Here is a 15,370-nt window from a genome sequence, read left to right on the forward strand (position 1 = left end):
TTTTCACGCATACTTAGCCAAAAATATCCGATTTTTCACGCATACTTATCCAAAAATGTCTGCCGGAGCAAACCCGTATGACGTCAGAAGTTTCTCATCTCTTTTGGGTATCTCTGGACAAAACAACATATCGTCGGCTTAGAGTGTAAGCCTGCTAACTCCCACCTGCTAACTTCACATAAAATTGATTTCAAAAATTGATTAAAAATACAAAAAGCTTTCAAATCTTAATGCATAGTATGAAATCTAAGGAATAACTTTATGCTGGCTTGAATTAATTCAAACATTTAGAAATATTTTATTTTTTAACAATTTTGTCACGAGTGTAAAAGTGGAGTTAGCAGGTTTACACTCTAAGCCGACGATATGACATTTTATATGAAAAAAACAGCCAATTAGTTAGGTAACAGGTAACTTTGAATCCACCTAAACCTTTGCATTGGACTAAACTTGTTGCTGTCCAGTACGCTACTCCTTAAGGACCGATTGATTTCAAACTTGGTATGTAGCATTTCTTGTAGACTTTTTTGGGCCAAAAATAACGGTATCTGTCATGTACTTATTTCGCTAAGGTTTAATTTTTTCGAAAACGGCTCCAACGATTTTGTTAAAAAAAATTGAAAATGTTAGTTTTTAAACATGGTCTATCTTTTGATGAAAAAAATTTTGTTTAAATCATTATTAACGGTACTTCCCGTAGAACCGCTTTTTTCAAATCTGATTTTCTGTCAAACTCTATATTCAACGAAATTTATATAATTTTAATATATGTAGTTCAGGAATAAAATTTTAAAAAAATTGTTCGAAAACGGGACATTGAATTTTTTTTTAAATGTTGGTTTTCGATGTTGATTAGTGATTTCTAGAAAATGGCTTACCAATTTTATTTTAAAACTTTTTTTTTTCGAAAAATTAGTTTTTGATTTTTTTTTTCTAAAAATGCATCTTAATATAAGATGCAAGATGAGGCAATTTGATTTCAGATGTTGTTTTATTGCTTTGAAAAACGAATTTTATGTATTTTCTTTTCTTTTTCTTTTTCTTCTCAAATTTCTTTAAAAGAGTCTTACAAATTTAAGCAACTCGAATTCTAAGAGCAAGTTCGTGCGACCCATTCGTGCATTTTATTTTATTTTAATTTTGTTTGTTTGATATGTCTTCTTATTGTAAGACAGAAGACTTCTTGGCAAAAAACATGCTGAAATCCACTTAATTAAATGCAGATACCATTTGTTTGTAGCATGTTTTTTTTCTCGGTGTACTTTTTGCTATATTTGACTGTATTATATGCGTTTTGAGAAAGTTACACACCGGGGATGTACAAGGTTAAAGGGTAAAGGTAAAATAACGGTAAATATATTATTTGTTCAATTTATGTTTTTATAATTTAAATTCTTCATAAATGTTATGCAAACTATAATACATACTATCTTACTACAATGCATAGCAACGGCAACACTAACCACTGTGGTAAGTTTTTATTTCTACTCACAGTAATAGAAATGAATAATATCTTCAATGTTCAGTCGACAACACAATCTCGTTCAACAAGTACCCACACCAAAATAACTGCCAAACAAACGATTTCTTCATTAATGTTTCGTGTTTATCAAATGTGTTAAATATCTGTGATTTAAAAATTTTCTAAAGAAATAAATGGAAAACAAGACTCAATAATTTATATTTCTTTAAAGGCTTGAGCAGGTATCTTAAAAAAGCATTGCACTTCAATTTGTATCCAATATTAGTCATACCAGCTAATGTTTAATAATTAAATAAACTAGTTTAAATTATATTTAAAAACAAATGTGTATCTGGTATTGTATTAAATAACAGTTAATGAAAAGAAATATTTGCGAATAAACCATTTCAATTACCAAAGCAACGAAAGCAAAATACAAAATAAAAGAGTTGAGCAGCGAACCTATTTACGTGAAAGTGAATACAAATTGACTTGTTACCTTACCTTGAACCATAACTTGTTTCTTATATTGTTTTTGTGTGAACACCCCAATGAATTGTTGTTCTTCTTATAGAAAATGACTTGGCCGAGTTCGAATTTTGTTTATTGTTGTATACTCGTTGCGGTCATTCTGGTAGTTCACCAAGTCCAAATATGCATTTCCGTTTATCAGGAAGAACCGAAATACAAATGTCCAGAGAGGTATTGAATATTGAATGTGGAATATATCTTGTGTGTTAATTAATATGTGTATGCTCAATTTTAGGGCACAATTAATCTACCCATGTAATTGCGAGAAAGGTTCGGATAATGGAATATCTGTAAGATGCGAAAATGTTAATCTCGCAACGCTCTCTGTGGCTCTTCAAAACCTAGGAGCTCTAAATACCCTTGTACTTGATCTGACGATTTACAAAGGAAACATTGGTAAGAACAAAAAGGCACTGCAAAACTAGAATTTGAAAAAAGAGTAAGAAAATTAATATAACGTAGTTAAAAGTTTATAAAGAAATATTTTAATGTCTTAAGTTGCTTATACAAATTAGAATGATTAGTAATATGTTATACATACATATACATATGTAATGTTATATATTTAAAAACATATTATGATTTGTAGCAACTATCGACCCTGTTCTAACGTTGCTTCGCAAATGTTAGAAATATGGGGATTTCAAATCAACCCTGAATATATTGTTAAAGACTGTTAAGGAACTTTTGTATGAAAATAATTTGTTTTATTAGAATTTTTACTTATTTTGCACTTTTATAATTTCGAAAAAAAAACAATTGGGGACAAATTTTTACTTGAAACAGCAATATTTTCACCGAATTTTGTTTATTTCAATATCTGAAATGAAAAAAAGTTAAATGCAAGGTTGAGTTGCACATACTTCCTCTTTAAAATTTTGAAATCAAAGAAATAAAATGCATGACTAGATCACACGTACATTACATTACTCTTCTCTTATGGATCAAAGTACCTTCCTTTTTTAAATGTACCTACAACTTTTAGTTAAATTGATTTATACATAGTTCGAAAGAAAAATTTGTGTAACAGTTTTTTTCCAATTTTTAGTTTTACAAAGGAGAATGCAAAAATATCAGCACCGATTAAAATGAGACCTATATGGCTTCAAAGGGCATCAATCGTAGATAACAAATATAATTTTTTTTTTAAACATCTCCGGAATTTGCTATGGCGATTTCTAATTTCAAATTATAAAGTGTTAAGTTTAAGTTCTATGAGATTGTTCTGTTAGTAATTGATATACAGTCGACTCCCTTTAAGTCGAACTCCCTCTAATTCGAATTTCCCTCTAAAACGGCAAAAATTTCAAATAGAAATTTAAAAAAATTAAAATTTTTGATTTATACACAAATTTTTGAATGCTATATTTGAAAAGAATTAAAAACCAATAAAACTGCATTTAAAATTATGTGATAGGTGAATGCAAAAACTACGAAAACAGCTAATAATTTCAAAAGCCGAAATAAAATATAAAAAAAATTTTTAACGGGAAATTTTGAATGTGATCTTTTAAAGTACCAGTTTTCCAACCAGAATTATCAAACATTTTAAAAATAGATGATTTAACTCGAGAGAAAAAAAATTGTATGTATGAGTTAAAAATTTCCCATACAAATTTGTATGGGAAAAGTATGACCCAAAAAATTTGTTTTTGCTAAATTCCCTTTATTTAGGCCCTAAACTTTCGATCTAGGGGGTGTCTCCCCCGAAAACATCACTTTGGGAAATAACGGACACCCTAGTGTACACCAACACTTATCTACTATTCCAATACTTGGCCTGTTGAACAATAAAAAAAAAATGGAAAACATTACACTTGTCCTTCGAAGGAAAAGAACAGCAGTTGTTACCAAATTTCGTTAGGGTGGCCCATCATTTTTTGTTTTTGATAAAACAACACATTATTTTATGTGTAGGTAATGCAGATTTATTTATGGTTATAAACCAGTAGGTAAATGTCCTCTCCTAAGTTTTCCGACAAAAGTTTCGAACGCATCATTATCAAAAATGCATAAAATGTAGAAAAATATCGTTCAGTCTTTGATGATTTTAAGCCTTAAGGAATAGATGTTGAATAAAATAATATTTTACAGAGGCGTTTAAGGTTATACAAATTCCTATAATTTTAGCCAAAAAACTTCTCTGTAAGTTTAACGCTTTACAAAATAATGCTTTTTGAATTTGAAAAAAAAAAAAAAATAAAAGAAATGATTAATGTTGGTTATTTTAGTAAAAAAACTATGTATGTATAAATACATTTTTCGAAATCTACTGCTTGCCCCAAAAGCAACGGACAAATTGTGAAAGCTCATCCTACATAATGTCCCTTTCGAATAATTATGCTTTTCGGTTAAATGCAGTTGAAAATTCGAATGTTAGTTTATCTTTAAAGTTATTTAAAGTTTACATTAGACAATTCGAATTTATATTGTTTCCAAGAATTGTACACCGAAAAAAAACCAATATCAATTTAACATTTTTAAAATATCAAATTAACATTTTTTTATATATCAGCCAAAAATGCTCTATAAAATGTGTTTTATGATATTTAAAATGTAAAAACAATATTTTTATTATCAGGATGATATTTAAATGACACATTGGAAATTTTTGTTGATATTTTATTATCATTGTTTCATATCAATTTCTCATTCCAAATTATTGAAAAATATTAAATAAGAGCCCCCGCACACTACAAACTTTCTATCGGCCGACAGTTAAGTCGGTCTTTTAATTAGTATCAAAATGTATGAAAGTGAGCACACTACAACGATTAAGTATCGGCCGATCAAAAAGTTTGTTTGATCGAAAAAAAAGTTTGTTTTGCTACACAATTGCCTTCAAACTAAAATGTTAATAAAAAAGAAAAAGAAAGAAATAGGTTTCATTATAATAAACTAAAACGTAAGATCTAGTCAACATTGATATTTTAATTGTCAAAGTGAAATTTTCACTATCCACTTAAACTTAGAAAAAAATGTCAAAATGATACACTAGCCCAAAAAATTAAGGGAACAAAAAAAAAATCGTGATTTTTTTAATGATTTTTGAAAGGCTGTATCTCAGTAAAAAATGATCGCATCATGACAAAATAAAAAGCGTGTGATAGCTCTATTTTATATTTTTGAGATTAATTTAGAAAAGCTATCAAAATAGGCATTTTTACGGTTTTTTAGAAAATTTACCGCTATTTTATTTCTATGGGTGATAAGATTAAACTGAGGCTTAATTATTGAAGCTTCATATACCTGTAATTAGTATGCAAAGTTTCAGACTTATTCATCAAGCAGTTTTTCTGTTGTGAGGGTTTGAACTTTTGAGATGAAATAAAACACCATATTTCTGTAGGTCTAAATGAATTACTTCTTGTAACTTTTTATGAGCAAAATCAAATTCTTCTGAGTTTATTTGATAATTTTATTGAAAAATATCGTTTAAATTTAAGATAAACCAAGGAAAAATTAAAAGTTTAAAAAAAAATTAAATTTTGAAAAAAAAGCTTTTTATACCATTTTTGGTTACTTTTTCTAATTTTGAACATTTTTTGTTTTTCCTTGGAAACATTTATATTTTTAGCTCGTTTGTATGGTCCACTTTTCTCCAAAATAAGGGCTCAACGATTGATTCTTAACGAAGTCTCAATAAAGACAATTGAAGAGCATACATTTCATGGAATAAATAAGACCTTAGAAGAGCTCCATATAATCAACAGCAAAATTGAAATATTTCCTGCGGAAGCACTTGGGGTAATGACTTTAAACCTAACAATTAAAAATATATTAAAAGGATGGTTATCTATAATTTATTACCCTTAATCAATAGATTCTTAGTAAACTGACAACACTCAATATCCACGGACATAACATTGAAACATTGAATAAAGATATTTTTTTGGGAAAAGAAGTGGCAAATCGTCTCGAAGTCGTTCGTATTACTAATGGATCATTAAAGGAACTTCAAATAGAATCACTTCAGGTAAGTTTTCTTATCAAGTCAGATTATGAATCCAAACCTAAAAAAGCATCTAATTCATTCATACTAAAGCCCCTGCGAAAACTAAAAACACTGGATCTCAATGGTAATCGATTGCAAGTTCTAAAAAAAAATCAGTTTAAAAATCTAAGGGATGTTGAGAACCTGGATATAAGTTTTAACAATATAACGAAATTGGAAGCACAACATATCGCGGATCTGACGAAACTTGGATGGTGCAATGCTTCAAATAATGCAATTGCAGACCTACCACGGTATGTATCGAAAAAATAAGATATTAATTTAAATATTTGTGCAATAATATTTTATTTATTCTTTAGTGGAACTTTTGCCAGAAATTCTGTTCTTAAGGTTTTAAATCTTTCATTTAACAAGATTCAGCGTTTGGATGCTAATAGCTTTAGAGGAATGCGTTTCTTAAGGTATATTTATTTAAAGAGTTTAAATATATTTATATAAATTATTTTACTTTTTAATTATAAAGGCGATTGTATTTAAATGATAACCAACTATCTGATATTGGAAGAGGAACATTTGGATCTATAACTCGAATTGGAACGATTGATATAGCTAGAAACTTGTTGAAGAAAATTGAATTTCAAATGTTTTCCCAGCTGAATTATGTTGAGGTAAGTTTTAACAAAAATTTCGGCTGCATTATTATTTGTGCGTGAGTAGAGAAAGCGCTTTAATCAAAACCGTAGCTAGTCGAGTAATGGAAAACGTAAGACTGATGGTAATATTTAGAAGTCTTCAAGCATAAATCAAATTGTGGTGATTTTTATTTGTGATATACATCGCAAAAAATGGAACTCGATGATTGCTCTCTCTATTAAATCAGAAGAAAATGATAGAGACATAAAGCGTCAATACGTTAACGTACCTTACCTACGTATGCCGTAGTTTGACCCCTGATTTTCACGTAAACGACTTTACTGATTTCGATGTAAGTTTTTTTTTTTGGAAAAAAGCATTTTAGTAACTTCTATGTTAAATTTTAACATTCAAGAAAATTTTCAAAAACAATGTTTTTCTTTTGAAATTGAAAAAAAAATGTTTCGAAATTTCGTTTCGTCAAATTATATTTTTTCTTTAAAAAGTATACCAATTATGTTTTTTTAATATAAAAAACTAAAAAACCGGCCTCAACAATTTAGTTTTTTTTTAATTTTAGAAAAGCAAATTTAATAAATAATAAAATTAAATAACGGCAGCAAATGCCGTTATTCTTTGAGAAAATCAAAAGTAACATCAGTGCCCAATTTCTTTAACTTTTATCACTTGCGGTGAAATATATAAATGATTTTAAAATCCATTTTTACCGACTTCCAAAAAGGAGGACGTATTCAATTCGTCTGTATCTTTTTTTTATGTTTGTTACCTCATAACTTTGGACTAAGTGAACCAATTTTGATAATTCTTTTTGTATTGGAAAGCTGGTGCCTGCCAGTGTGGTGTCATTTCAATTTTGTCCAGTTATTGCTATAGGAACTATGAGAAAAACCATAAAACCCAGTTTTGAACCATGGTTTTGTTGTTTTGATAAAAATGATTATATCTCATCAAAATAAAAAGTAATTCGTTCTTATTCATAACTTTTGATTTTGAAAAAAATTTTTGGATTTTAGAGCCTTTGAAAAACGTTTATCACCAGTGATAAAGTTACAGAACAGGGGCCCACACTTCTTAATTAAAAAAACACCGTTATTTTAAGTTTTAACGTGATTGGGCATTCGAATCAATAATACAGGAAAGATAGACCTTTTTGAGGAACGTAATAAAGGAAGGCTGATATTTTTTTCAAATATGAAATTAGAGTATCAGAAAAGCTTATGTTCTGGTTGTCGGGACACCACCTCCTGGTGAAACTATTGATTTGATCGATTAAGTTGTTTTCGGCCATTCCAAAGTAACAGAGAAGACATATTGACCAGTTTATCTCGTTGAAGATGAAATCTTTTTTCTTGAAACTTGGTAGGTCTTAAGGGCTTATGATAAAGTTGATGTTATAGAAGTTTCACGAAAAAACAAATTAAACGCAGCCAAATTATTCACAGATAAAACGGTAACGGATAAGATGCGTACAAGTCTTCTCCGGTACCGTCTTTGTTTGTTAATAGTTAAGATATTTTTAATGAGTTTTTCTTGAAACTTCTAGAACTTCAACTTTATCATGAGCCCTTAAGACCCACCAAGTTTCAAGAAAAAATATTGCTTCTTCAGATAAACTGGATGACAAGCGTGAAAATGTCCTTAAAATGCAAATGGAATGGCCGTTTTATTAAAGTTGTAGGTAATTTAAATATCTTTTCTTGTGCATACTGTTTTTAAGGTTATACTTACTTTTAAGGTTATGTCGTTTTATTTTTAATTTTGTCGGTTCTTTTTTTTTTAATTATTCTCAGCCCCTATGATAGTAAAATAATTTTTTCCCATCATAAAAGTTATAGTAGAGCTTCAAATTTTCATTGAAGATTATACGATTTTTCAAACCAAAGATGTGGAACTTTAAAGAACAATCTATCTCAATTATGTACATATATGTTCAAAAAATATACTCATATCATTTTGGGAAAAGTAATGAAAAACTATGTCATTTTGACCAAAACTTCCCTATATTAAGCTATGAAGTATATTTTTGAATTAAAAAAAATACCATACCACTAGCATACTCGTATAGTGCAAATTATTACCTACTTACAAAAAAATATAATTAAATTAGAGAAATTTTATCATGTTTAAATTTTCTTTTTTTTTCAGATATTAGACATTGCGGAAAACAACATTACAATAGTTGAAAAACATTCATTTAAAGATATTTATCAATGTAAAATAAATATATCACACAATGCAATTGAGAAAATCGAACCATTGGCATTTGAAAACTGTGTTAATATAACTGTTTTGGATTTATCTTATAACAATTTGACTGAATTTGTCAAAGGAACATTCGATGAAACAACTTATCCAACTGAATTTCAACTTTCTCATAATTTTTTCACTGATTTATCAAATGTAAGTTTAACATACATAGGTACCTATACTACTTATAATATTTATATCTTTCTTAAAATTTAAAATTCGATTCTATTTTAGGTACCACTGCAAAATATGAGTGGTTTGAAAATATTGAATGTTTCCTACAACAATATTGAAATTATTCCAAAAAATACTTTCCCGAAGCTATACGAATTGCATACAATTGATGTTGCACATAACAATATTACCTCAATCGCAAATGGAGTCTTTCAAATGTTATTTTCGTTGAGGAGTTTAAATATTAGTCACAACAGTTTGGATGAAATAAAAACTTCGGTATTTGGCACAATGCCAACAGTCCTGGAATTGGATCTTAGCCATAACAAATTAACTTCAATCGTACGTGGCGCCCTAGCAAAACTTACAAGTCTTCGACAACTTAATCTAGAGAACAATATGTTGGAAAAACTTTTTCAAATACCAATTTCCTTAAATGAACTTCACTTGGCTAATAATAATTTGAAATCAATTCCTCCTGGTACATGGCCAGTAATGAATTCTCTTCTCTATCTTGATTTAGCCGGAAATAATTTGAGTGATTCGCTGGAAGGAGACAATTTTAAAGGACTATTGGTTTTACAAACATTGATCTTGAATAAGAACAATATAACCTCTCCACCAAAACAAAGTTTAACTGATATGTCAACACTGCAATATTTGCATTTAGAGGTATAGAATCAATTTTTGGTATTATTTTTCAAGATGAAATATTTCTTCTTTTTTTTTTTTGTTAAGGATAATAATATAACGAAATTGGAAAAGAGCGCTTTTGGAAAGTTACCTGTTCTGTTTCACTTGAACTTGCATAAGAATAATATTGATGAATTAAGGTGAAGCAATTAAATTTTGTTACAAAAAGATTATTTAAGCTTATAATCTTGTTCTTGCAGCAAACGTTCTTTTGATGGTCTCCTTCAACTCTTATTACTGAATCTCTCTTCAAACGCTTTGAGTACAATTCCTACTGAAACATTTGTAGGGCTTCCTTCACTTCGTGTTCTAGATTTAGCAAACAATAACTTGAAAAAATTTGACAACAAAACCAACGGAGTATTTGATGATTTAATAAGTTTGGAAAAGGTTTAATTTATATATTTTTTTTATATTTTTGAAGACAAACTAATATCTTAATTTTATTATTGTTTTTTTTTAGCTTAACTTAAGTTATAACAAAATAAGTTTTGTAACAAAGAAAACGTTTCCTTCAAATAAGTACATTCCGTATAATTTAAGAGATTTGGACTTGAGCTACAACTCGATGCCGGTGTTAACATATGATATTACATTTGGTACCAAAAAATTGTTCAAACTCAACCTTTCACATAATCATATAAATGAGATTAGAAAAGGTAAAGTATATTAATTACTCCCGAAAACTTTATAATAACTCAAGAGATTCCCTTGCAATTTACTACTTCACCCCACCAAAATTTTAATTTTTATTTTAAAATGCAATTTTTATTTTATCAAATGTACGACTGTGTCGCACGTACCTGTTCTTGGGAGTTAAAGGTTTTTGCGATTCCCTAGATCGAAAATTATTTTTATTTAAGGATCAAAATTAACGGTACTTGTCATATGACCAAAATAAAAAATTTTGTTTTTCTCAGAATCGGGAAATAAAATCTTACTTTTCAAATAAAAAATATATTTTGAACCTTCTTGTAAAATATTTAACCGACTTGAATGATGTATGAAAGCATTTTAGATATATTAATTTAAAAATTAGGAAAAATTTTTAAAAATGTGAATTATGTATTAATTTGTTTTTAATCTGCACCTATGTCGCCATATTGCTACATATATCGTCATGTCGTCATGTCACCATGTCACCTGTCGTAAAATAGCACATAAAATCAACAAATAAAAAAAAATTGTTGCACTCATGAAACTTGGCAAAAGTTTGCTTTTGGGATAAGAACCAAGGAAACAAAAGTCTATAAAAAAAATTTATGTGAAAGGGTGTTTTTTTTCGAATAGACAATAAAATCTGTAATTGGTTCCAAAAAGCCAATGATTCGTGTGAAACATCTAAGAACTTAAGTATAAACTATTATTTTACCTTTTGTTTTACTTCTATAAATCCAATAAAACACATTTTTTATATTTTGATAATCTATATATTTTGAGGACCTTTTTGCCTCATCATCAGGATCTGGTTATAATAAAAACATGCATTAAAAACAAGTATACAATTATAAATTTACATTATTACCTACCAAAAATAATTTTTATAAACTAAATTTAAATAGACATTTGTTTTGAAACTTAACAATTTATATGTATAATTATTTATTCTAAAAATAAAGGGTACCTTTTATACCATTGATTTTATCGAACTTATCGTGAATTTTCCCTAATTCCCAAAAAAAACACCCTTTCACCTAAAATATTTGTATACAGTGTGTCCGGTAGAAAATGGATAAGCCTGAAATGGCTGATAGGTGCACTTTTGACTGTTCTGAAACCGAATAGAAAAAGTTTCTATCGCAACCAGCTTAGAAAATATTAGCTTTTTTTCGTTCAGTGTATTTTAAATTTCATCGTCTTACGTTTTTTTTAACCACAACCACGAATGAATGAATTTTATAAATTTATTATTTTTATAATTTTCTACAATAATTGGCTCACTTCATAAGAAGTTAAAAGTTTTTCTTACTGTTGCATCTGTTTTTTTTTTTTAATTTGAAATTTGTTTTTCGATGCAAAATGTAAAAAAAAATATTTTATGAAAATTTTCAAACCCCTGTGGTATAAAAAAAATCCATAGGAACGTAGGTGGCCAACTTTTTTAAAAATATGCGCGTCCAAAGGGGATTGCAGAATGTTAAAAGTTTTTATCAAATCTAGAGTTACTAGGAAGTTATTGGTACTTTATCCCGAATTTCATCCGCGTAGCATGTTTTTCACATGGGTTTCGGTTATATTTTACCTGTTGAGGTAAAAAAACAAGCACCCTTGTTTTTAATCAGCAATAACTTTTCTTAGAGCATTCACATTGACCTTTTTTATGTCATTAGATTCAGCATCAAAAAATACCTTAAAAACATGTGTCATATGATGATATTCCACAAACAATTATTTTGTTCACTATATTTTTGACCTTCATCCCCTCCCTCTTGTCCGCGAAAAAAACACCCTTCCACCCAATTTTTTTTATAGACTTTTTTATCCTTGGTTCTTTTCCCAAAAGCAAACTTTTTGCCAAGTTATTTTACCTGTTCTACTATATCGCCCTGTCGATTTAGATACAAAAATGTTTTACTAGACTATATGACAATTTTTTATAAAATTAACTAAATTCCGACCTCTCCTTACAACGCAATATTCCATTTCAACTTTTTTGTAGGCTTAGATTTTGTTTAAAGAAGTAAAGTGCAAGAAAATGGCCCTGTTTATTAGGGTGTGTCAAAATGCAAAAGTATGGAATTTTCAAATGTAATAGCTTTTAAAAGTTGCATTGCTTATCAAAATTAAATCTTGCGTTTACAGTTTTCATTTTAATTAATATCTTTGGCTCGCTCAAAATATAGAAAGAAATCTGCACCGATTGGATACAAATCTGCACCGTTTGGATACAAAAAATATATATTTAATATTTTTAGGCTTTCACGTGAAAGATAATTCCAAGAAAAAACTTTTAAGCTTATATTTGTTGGAATTGAACACTTAGTAAAGAAGCTGCAAAATAATAAGTCAAGGAAAAAATCATTTTTTCATATAAAATCGTTTTTTTCCTAACAACTTCAACCGATTTGAGCGAGCCAAAGACGAACGATATTATAATTTTTTTTTACATATTATTAAATTTCAGACCCTAATACAACTTTTGACCACTATTACATTTGAAAATTAGGGTACTTTTATTTTTCCATACAAAAGTGACACACCCTACTGTTTATTTGAAATTTGTTTTTTCATTTGGTTTTTATTCACAGGTGTTCTAGGAAATTTAACATCTTTGAGATCATTAGATTTGTCATACAACAGCTTGACGGATTTAGCAGAAAGCTTTTTAGATCTGCCCGAAAATTTGACTTCACTCAATATTCGAAACAATGCAGTATACAAGATACCATTTGATAAAATGCTGATGAAACTTAAATTGGAAAGTCTGGATTTGCGTGATAATAATTTGGACAAAATACCAATAAGCTTGCTTATGGCAATCAAAAATGAATCAGAAGTATTCTTCAACGGAAATCCTTTATACTGCAATTGTGCAGTTCGACCTTTTAAGCATTATCTTCTATCACAAACAAATGTATCGGAAGAATATACAAACATTACTTGTTCAACGCCAGCTCATTTATCTAATCAACCAGTGAATTTAATCGCAGATGAGAATTTACAATGTAATTCAGAAGATAATTTGATCTATCAAGATGAAATGTTTGATATTTTACCAGACGTTCGTTTCCGAGATGTAAGTGTGTAAGTATTTTTTCATTAAATTTTTTAAGTTCTTTTTAATTTAACTATCAAATTTGTTTCAAGGCAAGGAGACCAAGTTATTGTAAAATGGTTTGTTACTTCGAATAAGGATATTTCGGAATTTTCTGTCTATATACGGAATAAGAAAAATGAGATATTCTATCAAAAAGAGTTTGGTTACATGCAAAGGACAGCCAGCATTTCAACTTTAAACATTGAAAACGCAATTAAAGATGGAAGCACTGCCGAAATATGTATTATTTCAAAGGAGAGTAGCGGAGTTACTGGGCGATGGTTTGAGTCGCAATGCGTAAATACGCCGAACGTATCAAAAAAATCGTTTCGTGGAAGCTTATGGGCGCGCAGCAGTTCGTCTGGCAAAAGTCATTTTATTTTATACTCAAACATCGTTATTTTGGTGATAATAAGTTATTTTATTTGATAGCTTTGAACTACATATTTAATAATTGTTTTTAAATTTTATATATTATGTACGTACATTGTACATTTTGTTATGTCTAAATTTGCAATACAAATAAAAATTGTTTAAATGTTGATTCACATCAAAATTTATATGACATGTAATATTGTTCAATTTTGTTTTTAGTTTATTTAATTTGAAATTTGAATTTAACTGATATTAAAGACTGAATTAATCCAAGAAGCATTTTATATTCACTCTAATGTTAAAAATGACTATTTTGTTACTCATAGGTACGAAAAAAAATCTAATATTTTCTAAACTGGTTGCGATAGAAATGTTTTTTATTTGGTTTTAGTACAGTCATAAGTTTAGCTATCAGCCATTTCAGGCTTATCTATTTTTTACCGGACACCATGTATAAGAAAGTTATGAATATATAATATGCAATAGGATTTACAAACATATATCATTTTTGAATGCATATGTACATATCTCACCTTAAAACATTGCCCTTAAATATAGTTCAGGACATACGGTAAGGGTGAAAAGTTGCTATTTTTTTATTAAGATATTTTTTACTAAGTGCATAATTATCAGTGTGTACAAATCTAAAATTCAATAGAGAAAAATTGACGAAGATATAAATATTTTTACTCTTCACTTATGAACGTCTTATACCAGTGTTCAAACGTTTCCCCCCATAACTTCAAAACTATTATTTGCCGACTCTCGAAATTTTAACCACTATTTCTGTACATAATTTAAAAGGTAATGCTAGAGATTTTTTTTCAAATTTGAAAATAATTTTCATTAAACAATACAAAATAAACCGTTTTCTTTTATAAAGTCTTCCAAAAAATTGAAATTTCAAAATACAAATCGTCGACGTAAAGCAAAATTGTTCTAAGTAGATAGGATTTCTTAAGGACTTACAACAATTTTGCTTTATGCCGACGAAATGTACACACATTCTGCATTTCACTTTTTACGAATTCACTTGCGCGAAAGTGAAATTAAGTGTTCTCCGATTCATTCATTTACATTTCCTGATCGAAATCAACTCACTTTGTTACTGTTCGTAAATTTGGATCTCAACATTGGCAAATGTTTTGCTTTACGCCGACGAAATGTACACACATTCTGCATTTCACTTTTTACGAATTCACTTGCGCGAAAGTGAAATTAAGTGTTCTCCAATTCATTCATTTACATTTCCTGATCGAAATCAACTCACTTTGTTACTGTTCGTAAATTTGGATCTCAACATTGGCAAATGTTGAGATCCAAAAAAATTGTTTTCGGAACAAAGGGATCTCTTTTGCCAAACCGCATCTGGGATACTAGTATTGTCCCGGAATTTTTTCTAGGAGATTAAAATTGGGCATTAAAAACTTGAGATGAAAATTTACATGGTTCTCTTCTCTAATTCACTAAGAATTTCCACGTAGGTATATAATCTCACGTGATGGGAGTACAAGGTTTGAGA

At 28.8% G+C, this 15,370-nt stretch overlaps 1 protein-coding gene and 1 long non-coding RNA gene across 3 annotated transcripts in view; one reads left to right on the plus strand and one right to left on the minus strand.

Annotated features, from left to right (window-relative positions):
• LOC129906246 (uncharacterized) overlaps window positions 1–9,921 on the minus strand; it is a 31,786-nt gene extending 21,865 nt beyond the window's left edge. The window contains exon 1 of the long non-coding RNA XR_008770752.1: window positions 9,808–9,921. This is a non-coding gene — a long non-coding RNA (uncharacterized LOC129906246). The remainder of the gene's footprint in view (window positions 1–9,807) is intronic.
• Window positions 1,500–14,096, plus strand: LOC129906232 (chaoptin). 2 transcript variants are annotated; one of them, XM_055981907.1, is made up of 15 exons: window positions 1,500–1,704; window positions 2,037–2,164; window positions 2,229–2,389; window positions 5,571–5,740; window positions 5,817–5,969; window positions 6,039–6,241; window positions 6,308–6,409; window positions 6,472–6,616; window positions 8,748–9,002; window positions 9,084–9,695; window positions 9,762–9,856; window positions 9,917–10,106; window positions 10,180–10,375; window positions 12,965–13,460; window positions 13,524–14,095. In XM_055981907.1, the coding sequence occupies exons 2-15, from the start codon at window positions 2,040–2,042 to the stop codon at window positions 13,900–13,902; spliced, it is 3,282 nt and encodes a 1,093-aa protein (XP_055837882.1). In that variant the 5' UTR covers window positions 1,500–1,704; window positions 2,037–2,039; the 3' UTR covers window positions 13,903–14,095. The 2 variants fall into 2 exon arrangements, with proteins under 2 accessions (XP_055837882.1, XP_055837883.1); XM_055981908.1 differs by lacking the exon at window positions 1,500–1,704 and having other exon boundaries at window positions 1,745–2,164; window positions 13,524–14,096.
• Window positions 14,097–15,370: the final 1,274 nt, after the last annotated feature.

Source organism: Episyrphus balteatus, chromosome 1 (assembly GCF_945859705.1).
Source record: "Episyrphus balteatus chromosome 1, idEpiBalt1.1, whole genome shotgun sequence".
Taxonomy (NCBI): domain Eukaryota; kingdom Metazoa; phylum Arthropoda; class Insecta; order Diptera; family Syrphidae; genus Episyrphus; species Episyrphus balteatus.